General features: G+C 34.4%; 1 protein-coding gene across 9 annotated transcripts; it reads left to right on the forward strand.

Moving 5' to 3' along the window:
• Positions 1-4263: 4263 nt before the first annotated feature.
• Positions 4264-10285, forward strand: LOC148779908 (putative indole-3-pyruvate monooxygenase YUCCA11). 9 transcript variants are annotated; one of them, XR_016044787.1, is made up of 5 exons: positions 4318-5105; positions 5376-5752; positions 5983-6105; positions 8594-9029; positions 9743-10285. XR_016044787.1 is itself a non-coding variant. In XM_088852309.1 (5 exons), exons 1-4 carry the CDS (start codon positions 4647-4649, stop codon positions 8644-8646), a joined length of 882 nt encoding a protein of 293 aa, XP_088708435.1. In that variant the 5' UTR covers positions 4318-4646; the 3' UTR covers positions 8647-9029; positions 9743-10285. The 9 variants fall into 9 exon arrangements, 4 of the variants coding, with proteins under 4 accessions (XP_088708436.1, XP_088708435.1, XP_088708434.1 ...); XM_088852309.1 differs by having other exon boundaries at positions 5376-5609; positions 8581-9029; XM_088852308.1 differs by having other exon boundaries at positions 5376-5609.
• The last annotated feature ends 920 nt before the right edge of the window (positions 10286-11205 follow it).

An 11205-nucleotide genomic window follows, 5' to 3' on the forward strand; every position in this document is an offset into this window, starting at 1 on the left:
GGAACTTTGAACAATTCAAAAAGACCAACACACTTTATTAGCTTAACTAACTAACTATCATACTTTACCAAATTAAATGAAATGTTTAAAGGACAAAATGTGTAGCCCTTAAAAGTGAAAATGAGCCAAGCACGCTAAGCTTAGGCATGCTAAAGGGTGGCTTTCAACTTTTGGGGGATTAGCTTTGGCTTGATAGGAGTTTGAAGCGATCTGCTTGAGTTTGAATAGACGTGGTTTACAAAACAGATTGGTGTCCCGAATCGGGCACCCTCAAAATCCATCCAGATCGGTGAATCGGCATTTTGTATTGTTAATCGGTCGAATCGATCGGATTCAGCTTTAAAGACAATTCAAAAAATTTATTAAAAATAATTGTAAATACTTTTTTTTAAGAATCCAATAAGAAATGAGGGTGCTACATTAATAACTTTTATTTTTTTGCATCAATATGCGAATATTGAGATTTCTTTCCCTGTATGAAAATTCTCATCAAACATTTATTAAAACCCAAATAAATACAATATTATACATTGAAATTAGAATTATTTGTTTGTATTTTGTTATTTTATCATCATTTTACTATACAAATAAGAATAAATTTGAAATTTTTCTTATAATATCATCTAATTTAAAAATCTAATTTATAACTACAATAAAAAATAATACATTGCATAATTTATAATGTAAATAAATTAATAAATAAAATATAATATTTGATTATCATTGTAATTAGTATAATTATTAATTACAATATCATATTAAATATTATTCAAAAAACAAGGCATGACCCTCATAAAAAATAAAACAAAAATCATTAAGTACTTAGAAACTCAATATCCTTGTGTCATGCGATATGTGCTTTAATATGTCAATATTTTTTTTTTTCCTATTTAAAGAAGCAAACAATTCCACATCGAAAATTTAGGACTTGAGCAAGTACATATAAAACCCATCGAGAAATCTTTGGAAGCATGCGCATGAGGTGGGGGTTTGTGCGCTTTTAAAATGCAGCTGGTGGGTGGCACGGGCATGAGGTGGGGTTTCATGCAAAATTTGAAAATTGCATTGACACATGGTGATATTGGGTGAACTGTTGTTGTTATTAAAAATTTTTTGAAAATTGAATGCACGTGGTGATATTATAGTCCAAACCTGTTTCATGATGTCATAGCATCCAATATGTGATGTTATGTGATGTCATCAAGCGAGAAAATTGGGATTTGTAATGTCATGGATGATCCGTGATGTCATCAAGCGAGAAAAACGGCTAGATCCCGTTTTATTAGTGGATCTGGAACGATATTATCGATACTCGATCCGAATAGCCCGATTTCATATCAAAACGATTATTTTTAAAATACTGAAATAGACTAAAGATCAGTTTGAGCCTGGCTTGTGTTGAATTATTTTCTTATATGCCATTTTTAACATCCCATAGTCTTATCCAAACCTTAACCTTTACTACTTTTATGGGTATTTGTGAAATAGGCGCTCTAAGTGACAACAATGAATTATAGTAATATCCAAGATTTTTCTAGTAGCAACAAAAGAGGTTTTTTACCTTTTAATTAATTTGAAAGTTTTAGTATGTGGCTATCAGTAAAACATCATTATTAATGACATTTTACTAATAATCAGGGTTCCATTTACAAGTTTTCAACCATGTACAGTAGCATGCCATTCCTAAAGTTGGTATAGGGCTTTCAACTGAGTACCTAAACAAGTATGTATCAGCAAAAGTAAACTAGCAGGCCACATCATTTTCGGGATAATATGAACTTCTATTATACGATATTATAGTCTTGTGTCAAGCTCTAATTTGGAGGGGAGTTTTGTAATCATCAGTGCTTTAACCAATTTAATTCCCAAAGCGTGAGTTCTTAGTATAATAGCTCAAGATAAATTTCATATTTTAAATCTAGATATAATCATATGTGTTAAAGAAGCTCAAGCCGATCATATCTCTGCTTATGCTTGGCTTATCAACACCTTTCACTTTTCTTTATGACTTGGGATATGGTAAAATGAGCTAAACCCGTTAGAAAATCAGGCTTGGCATGTTGACGGCAATAGTATCCCTAAATTACCAAAAAAGAAAGAGTTAATTACGTACAGACCTTAAATAAGCTATAAAAGTACGATTTGCTCCTTTTATACTTGAAAATTACAATCAAGATCGGTCAACGCGATTTGTTTTTTTGTTTTTGGATAGAATTATCCCTCGTTCCGAAGATAGCATCTTCGGACCACTTTTTTTGTATTAAAACTTAAGTTGTGGTCCGAAGATGACATCCTTTGGCCACTTTTTTTTTTCATCGGTTTGAAGATGCCATCCACGAGCTGCAACTTTAAGTTTGGAATAAAAAAGTGGTCCGGAGATGGCATCTCCGGACTGTGTTTCTTTTTCAAAGCTTAAGTTTCGGTCCGAGAATGCCATCATCGGACCGCAACTTTAAGTTTTGGGAAAAAAAAAGCGGTCCGGAGATGCTATACTCAGATTGAAACTTAATTTTTTTATTTTTTTTTTAAAAATGGTCTGAAAATGCCATCATTGGGCTGTAACTTTTGAGTTTTGGAAGAAAAAAAACGGTCCGAGGATGGAATCCTCGAACCGAGGGGGTAATTTTGTCCAAAAAAATAAGTTACGTTGACCGACCTTGATTGTAATTTTCAGATATAAAAAAAGCAACTTGTATTTTCTAACTTATTTAAAGTCCGTATGTAAATAACTAATTAAAAAAAAAAAACCCAAATGGTCCGTGGGCCGCCTAAATTTGGCCTGGGTTAGGCAGCATTATGACGCTCTAGAAATCTACTTGCATGGTTTTAATTTCTAAAAATGATTTTATACAAATCATGTATGGCATAAACGTTTTCCTTTGTTAATAAGCTGGGAGAAAAGGACAGATGCCTTGGTCGTATGTGTGAATTTTAACATCCACTCTTAACCTAAACTAATTGATTTTCAGAAATATCTCTCACTGTCTCTCTAGTTAATTATAGATAATTAGATATTTGTGTCTATCAATCTCTATATGTGGGCATTTAAGTACGGATAAAGTTTATATATGGTTGCAATTTTAAAATATAGAATTACACATGCACTTCAAAAATCTATCAGAAAAGCTTGTTTTAATGTTGAAATGTCCTGTAATTGATCATTTCGGCTTCAAGATGTATGAATTTGAAAAAAATGAAAGATCTTGCCCCAAAAATAGTGTATCTTGCAACATATTATTCAGACCGTCCATTTCAAAATTTTTCACATGTTTATGAATCTATTTGATTTTTACTATTTTTGGAGTTTAAATTTTTATAATCAGTTATAAAACTAGATTTTGAGATAATCCTAAGAAATTTTAGATAAAATTTGAAAGTGCGCATTAATTGGATTGTTTAACTTATAGAAACCACACCTTTTAAATATATCTAATTTCCATGATTAAACTCTTTATGCAAATTTGAAAAATCTGTCACCCACTCCCTCTCTCTCTGTCCAGTTGGTCAGTATTAATAGTCCATTTGGCAATAGACTTCTGAAGAAAAACTTGCCCTTTCCACTTGTCTCCAATATGGGAAAGAGGATGACACTTGCAAAGGATAGATAAACTCTTGGCATGCTAACATTGTTTTAGACGTCAATTGATTTTACAATTACTCCCCATTATTCAGAGAGGAACCAAGAGGGAATCTAGGTGACACATGGCAGCAACGGTTTGACACCTTCGTATTGCCTTATTTTTACATTTGGTAAATTTCAACATTATTTCATAATATGAACTAACCTAGATTTCTATTTTCACATCAATTTTACCAAAATGCCCATGAAATCATTTGTGCCCTAGCACTAGTATATTAAAAATGAACAAATTACCCTATTAGGTAATATGTAATATCGTCAAGTAAGTTTTCTACAAATTATAGTTTGGCTCTACTGATATAAAGATGGCAGACAAAATCTTGAAAGCATAGGTGTAACTACTTTGGAGGTAAAAGAGTGAAAAATGAAGTTACTTTCAATGATTCTATATATACAAAATGAATTTTGGGCTAGGGAGAAAAGTTGGCCTCGTAAGATGTTTCAATCTCGTTGTTTTTTTTAATTTATTTTTTGAATAATTGGATGGCCACAATGGGAATTAACAAAGATGTAGAGGGTGGCATGTGTTCATATGTGAAAGATATAAAAGAAAAAGAGAAAGGAAAACTTAAAAAATCAAAATTAAATCTATATGTAGTAGTAACATAGTGGGCAAATTAGTCAATTTATTAATAACTATTACCCTATAAAAACCCCCTACCGTGCCCATTTCCTTCACAGTCGTGTTGTTGTTTGCCATTGCTTGTTGCCTGCCACTCTTGTTGTTTGCCAGGGCTGGATAAACTTCATAGGTCTTGTTGTTTGCCATTGTTAGAGAAAGTTTTGTTACTTGCAATTGCTAAATAAACGTGTTATCATCGTAGGGGCATATTCGGAATGAAAAATATGCAAACTTAAATAAGCAATAGTGTTATGATAGGCTAATTAGTAACTCTCCAGATGACTCTATCCTATATAACTCTCCACCCCACAATGCCCATTTCATATCCCATTGCCTAGTGATTCTTACCACTTATGGAGAGGGTCTCATTTTCCATTTCTTGATATGAAAGAGAAAGTAGTAATTATTCTTGAGGCGGGGCCTTCTAGTTTAGGTCTGTGGAAGAAAAGGTGCTATGATCGTCTCTATCTCCACTTTACGAAAGATTTTTTGTTTGAATTATCACATTATACACAAACACAATGTACACTCAACTTTATATGTAAGAAGGATTTTATAAAATATATAGGTCACTGTTTCATCCATTTCGAGCTTGAGACCTTGTTTGATAGGCCTGAGGAAGCTATTATCACTAATATAGACTTAGGGAAACCGGTTGTGCAAGTTCCGAACATGAAATTTTTGGTGGTTGCCACATGCAAAGTAGTGATGGGGAGGCATGTGAAAGCCGCGACCAAGGAAGATGGCATGACAAAGTGCAAACACCCCAAGCATTGGAAGGCCCAACATGGCGAACATACTATGAAAGGCTGCTTGAGGTTTTTGATGCTCAACATATTGCAGGTGACATATATTTCCTCTAAAAAGCAACTGATAAAATTGAACAACGATAATTGGAAATCAAAATGTTCTTGTTATTTGCAAGTCCTAAAAATATTGGTCTCTGTTTCCTTCATAAATGTGTCCATTCTGCGAGTACATGGCCTTAAATATCAATCATCATGTATTTTTTCTTATTTTCTTTTAATTATGCCTCATGAGCCCATTTCGTGGTAATTAGATAAATGTGGGTACTTATTTGATAAGTTTTCCATGTATGTTATGATGGTGCAGATCCATGTGATGAACAAAGAATTGATTCACATGGGAATGCGTTTGTTGAAATACTTTCCAATTGGGTTGGGGGATAGGCTCATGGTTTCTTGTAGCAAGTGGTTGTATGAAGATACAAGTCAGTTTTGCACTCAAAGACCCGAGGAAGGCCAAATTATACTAAAGAGCAAGACTGGCAGGAGCCCCACCCTTGATCCGGGAACCTTTAAGAAAATAAAATCTGAGGACATAAAGGTCTCTCTCTCTCATAATTTAAAATTAGCATATGAGTTGGTGAGAATGGTCTGGGATGTTGGTGGTATGAATTGGTGAGAATGGTTTGGGATGTTGGAGGTAGTACTACCTGATGAAATCTTTGACTTCATTTTCACCAAAAGGTAGAGGACCAAATCCCCACTGACTTCCTCATGCGAGGATTTGCCTTCCTTACTATTTAGGGATATGTTTTAATGTGCCTTTTTTTTAACTGATTAGATATGTGCAATTTCTCTCTCTCTCTCTCATAAAGTTGACATATGAATTGGTATCTTGTTTACATCTTCCTCATAAAATTTGGCATATAGTTTTAGTGTATGCCTTTTAACTTATTTTTCTCTCTCTTAAATAGGTCTTTCCATCCATTCCATGCATAAGAGGTAATGAAGTGGAGTTCTCTAATAATAAGAAGCAAGTCTTCGATGCTATAATATTGACAACCGGCTACAAGAGTACAATAAAGGCATGGCTCAAGGTTAATCTCATTTAAGTAACCTTGCTTCAACAAATAGTCTCTTAACTAATGTTTGTTTTTAAGCTGTGCCCCTTTGGATTGATTAAAAAATTCAATGCATGACTGTAGATCCTTTTCATTTTTTTTTGAGAAAAGTGACTAACTTGTTTTTGGAATTTACATTTCGAGAATGCTTGCTTGGAACTATTCTTGAGGACTTAAAAAGAGAATTTGTTTATTTTTGCAAGGACGAAGATGGTTTTTTTAGTGAAGATGGAATGCCTAGGGCTAAATATCCAAACCGTTGGAGAGGGCCAACTGGTCTCTACTACGGTGGATTCTCAAGGAGGGGACTCTTGGAGTGTCCAAAAATGCTAAGAATATAGCGAATGACATATTTCCCTTCCCAAAGTTGGAATCAAGAGTGAAAAATATTTGGACACCGATATGGATTCTCAAGGAGGGGACTCTTTAGAGTGTCCAAAGATGCCAAGAATATAGCAAATGACATATTTCCCTTTTCGAAGTTGGAATCAAGAGTGAAAAATATTTGGACACTGATATTACGCATCGTATTTGCTTGATAATTTTATATATGGGACTGTATACTATGAGACTATTTATGAGACTATTTATTACAAGGAGGTGAGAATTACCCCTAGACATTAGATATTAAATTGTATGGCTTAGGGTATTTTACAAGGTTCGGGATTTTATTTTATGTTTGAATTTTGGGTCTAGTCAATAATATATTGACAACAAATTGTGAAGCGCTTGTACTAAAAATATATGTCATCTTTGTATAATTTGCTTTTTTTTTTGTATTATGGTTATGGTTGTTTGTGCCTTTGTTTATACTATGTTTGTATGAAAAAAGCAAGGAAAAAGTTTATATAAAGTTTATATAAGAATGCTACCTTATAATATAGAACTACGGATATCTTTAAAAAATCCGTCGGAAAAAGTAGTTTTAATTTTGAAAAACCCTTTGATTGATCATCTCGATATATGACTATGAAAAATAAAAAATTTTCAAGTCTTAAAAAGTGCATTTTACAATATATTATCTATACTGTCAATTTTCAATATTTTTATTTATTAATAGATCTACTTGATTTTAATCATTTTTGAAATTTAAAATTTTATAATTAAATATAAAAGTAGATTTTGAGGTAATCCTAAAAACATTGTACATTAAAATTATATACCATGATAAAATTTGAAGGTGCACCTTACCGTTACACCTACATATGATTCCGTATGCCAACTGTACTCAAAAAATAATAACATGACCTTGTCGCCAACTTCTTTGTATTGTATTATTTCTTTCTTTATATTTGATGGTTACCTACTTATTTTCGATTTTCTATGTGGTTACCTACTTATTTTCATGGAAGTGCATATTTAGATAGGGGATGACTATTTCATTTTTTTAGTGCATATTTAGATAGGGGATGACTATTTCATTTTTTTAATATTCAAAGAAACATTTGATGCAATCTCCTGCTATTGGGGGATGCTTTATTGATTGAGAGAGAGAGAAAATTGCCCAGTTGTCATGAGATTGTGCTACTATGATGACACATCAAATAGGAGAAATGGAGAGTAGAAAAGCCAACAATTTAGACAGGCCTCACCCATAGCCCGAGTTCAGGCAACCCAATGAGGTCCGCATGCCCGGTTGGACCTGGCCCTAACCTCTACGATTTGGCCCAAGCCTGCGGCCAAGGCTAACCCTAAGCCTAAGCCTAAGCCAACCCAAACCTAACCTATAGGCGGCCGTGTATGAACACGGCTGCCAAATAGCCAATGGGACCACAGTCTTAGGCTGGAATGAGGCAGCATTATAACAAACTAAATAGCTTGGCAACGACTGCCTCGCGTGCTAGTGTCATGAAGATCATGGTTTGGCGCGTTGTTCCCGTAGTAGTTCCCCCTACATGGAGCACGTCCCCCGCTCCCATTTTCTCTCTCTCAACTCACTTCTCTTTCCCCCATTAATTCTACCACACCTCTCTCTCTCTCTACCTCATCTCGTACACTCATTTCTCCCTCCATCCAAAGATTCTCTCCCCCGCTCCTCTCTCTCCCTCGCACCACATCCAAATATTCTCTCCCCCCGCCCCTCCCTCTCTCCCTCTCTCGCACCACTGTTTTTATGACTCTTCTTTTAGCTAACCCAGATTTAGCTCTTTGTCTCTCTCCCCACCTCATTTCTCTCGCTATCTCCCCATACTTAGACCACCCCTTTCCATACTTAGACCACCCCTTTCATTATGTTTGTCCATTATGTTGGATATGGCTATTTTTCCAAATCACCCATATAAAGAAATCCTATATTATGTGGGATTGAGAATGATATTGATAAAGTTTTTTAAAGAAAATAGAAATCCAAAAAGGTTAGGACTTTAGGATATATATCTTGTTTCTTGATATATATGTAACATCTATAGAAAGTTTCCTATTTAATGTAAATTCCTAACCTAATATATATAGGATGAAAGTGCAGAGAATTTGTGTGCCCTATTGGGGTCACCATATGGGAAATGTGGCTTCTCTTAAAGAGCGAGGCAGGGTTTTTCTGCATCCGTGCTAAGGCATCCCCTTAGAGAGAAGATAGCTTCTCATGGAGAGAAACACAATGGATGTGCCTCCTGTAGATTGAGAGGCCGATTTTTTATAAAGAAGTGACTCTTATGAAGATTTTGGGTGGTTTCCCTTGTTAGAGAGAGAGTCTCATTTGTTCTTAAGATTCTTCTCCTGGACAATGGTTTAGTTGTGGAGTAGAGACGAGTATCTTCCTGGACAACGGTTTAGCTGTGGAAGATGTGTCTTTTTCTGGACAGTGGTTTAGCTGTGGAATAGCGATGAGAAATCGGAGGGTCATGTCGATCGGAAGAGCCAGTCTAAAAGGGTTTATGCGAATTTTGTCGAGGCTTAAAGAGGTAACTCTATGTCCCAAAATCTGTAATGTAACTTTCATTGGTATATTGGACTTCAGTTTGTTGTGCCTGTGGATATAACCCTCGTAGGGTAAACCACGTAAATCTTTTTGTTCTTTTTGCGTGTGTGTTTCATGCTTTATTTCTAGTATTGTGGCTCGTGCTCTCTCCTATTTTTTTCTAGCTGGATAAGTACACGATCTTGGTAGGATCCAACTTTAGGATTCTTGTTTCTACAGTTAAAAAGGTTCTTAAATATTAACAAATAGTATTAGAGTGCATGCTTCAGTACAAGGGTAGTATTTGTGCATTCGGTTGAAGAAAAACACTTGGAAAAATATGTAACTGTTTTATTTGAGATAGGGAAATATGATGGTGAGCACAATTTTTACGCAAGAATGATGAATGAATTTATTTGATAAAAGATGAAAAATTTATAAAGCTATACAATAGATGTTGGCATTGTAAACAAGTGATTTTGATATCAAGGTGAAGATTGTTGAATATGGTGATTATCTAAAAACACCAACATAAAGAAATTCCATGTTATGTGGAATTGAGATTGATATTGATAAAGCTTCCTAAAAAAAATAGAAATCCAAAAATATTAGGAATCTGGTATATATCTCTTGCTTTTTGAGATATATTTAACATCTATTGGAAGTTTCGTATTTGATGTGGATTCATAACTTTATATATATGGGATGAAAGTGCAGATAATTTGTGTACTTTATTTGGATCACCATATGGGAAAGGAGCGAGGCAGGGCCACCTCTGCATCAATGTTAAGGCCTCCCCTTAGAGAGAAGAGAGCTTCATACGGAGAGAAACACCATGGATATGCCTCTGGTAGATTGAGAGGTTAGTTTCTTGTAGAGAAGCAGTTCCCATGAAGATTTTGGATGGTTTCCTCTTGGACAACGACTTAGCTATGGAATAGAGACGAGTCTCTTTCTAGATAGTGGTTTAGCTGTGGGAGATGGGTCTCTTCCTGAAAAGTGGTTTAGCAATGGAATAGATATGAGAGATTGATGGGTCGTGCCGATCGGAAGAGCGAGTCTAAAAGGGTTTACTCAATTGGGTTTTGTCGAGGATTAAAGAGGTAACTCTATATCCCAAAATCTATAATGTAAGTTTAATTGGTATAGTGGATTATAGTTTGTCGTATCCGTGGATGTAGCCCTCTTGAGGTGAACCATATAAATCTTTGTATTCTCGTGGTTTGTGTGTTTTATGCTTTATTTATCGTATTATGGCTAGTGCTCTCTCCTATTTTGTTTTTAGCTGGACAAGTACACGATCTTGGTAGGATCCAACTTTGGGATTCTTGTTTTCACATCTACGATAGCTCTTAAATCCTAACACATTATTCTCACTATTATAGACCTAATTTTTTTTGTAAAAACAATTTAAAATAAATAAATGAAAAATCTATCGATGTACTGTAGGTCACCTAGAAATGCATCATCATCAAATGTACCAAGGACTATGAACGCCGGAGCTAAAATGACGATGCCATCCTTTTCATAACAATATCTATAAACTCGTTACTCTAGCCTCATTTTATAACAGGAAATGTTTCTATACTTCCCCTACAACATAAAAGATCTATGCTTCCTTTATTATTCAGCCGTCCAATTTTGATCAAGAGAGCCACTCACCGTTTGATCTTAGATCCGACGTCTCAAAGTATTTTATTTTTAGTTTTATTTTTATACAAATTATATGATTATAAAATTTGGTATGTGCCATCATCTCAATGGGGCGCACTTAATAAAAATATAAAAAATAAATTTTCTGTAAAATATAATGACCAAAATACCCCTTGAAATTTTTAGGGTATTTTGGTCATTTTTATTTTATTGAAAATATTTTTTTTTATATTTTTTGCTAGTGCGAGTTTAATAGAGGATTGGACGTCCAAAATTTAGTGTTAAAATAGTTTATAAAAAAATTAAAAATAAAATAGTGTAGAGATGTGACATTGTGATTGGGTCAATCTTAACCCTCCATTCAGAATGGACGGTCGGATAAGGGGAAGTATATAAGTTTTATGTTTTAGGAGAAGCATAGAAAGCTTGCCCTTTTATAAAATTCAAAACGAATCTAAACACTACTATCCACTTTTCATTTATGTGAGACAGATAGCAACAAATTTGCCAAATTTCCTTTAGAGATA

The sequence above is a fragment of the Amborella trichopoda genome, chromosome 11 (genome assembly GCF_054954075.1).
Source record: "Amborella trichopoda isolate Santa Cruz 75 chromosome 11, AtrichopodaSantaCruz75HAP2 v2.0, whole genome shotgun sequence".
Taxonomy (NCBI): Eukaryota; Viridiplantae; Streptophyta; class Magnoliopsida; order Amborellales; family Amborellaceae; genus Amborella; species Amborella trichopoda.

Bases quoted from the DNA above. Each gene is read 5' to 3' on its own strand.
- LOC148779908 (XM_088852310.1), top strand. From the start codon at position 4,647: ATGAAAGAGAAAGTAGTAATTATTCTTGAGGCGGGGCCTTCTAGTTTA. The intron at 5,106-5,375 runs GTGACATATATT...ATGATGGTGCAG, and splicing joins TGATGCTCAACATATTGCAG to ATCCATGTGATGAACAAAGA. The intron at 6,106-9,742 runs GTTAATCTCATT...ATGAAAGTGCAG, and splicing joins CAATAAAGGCATGGCTCAAG to ATAATTTGTGTACTTTATTT.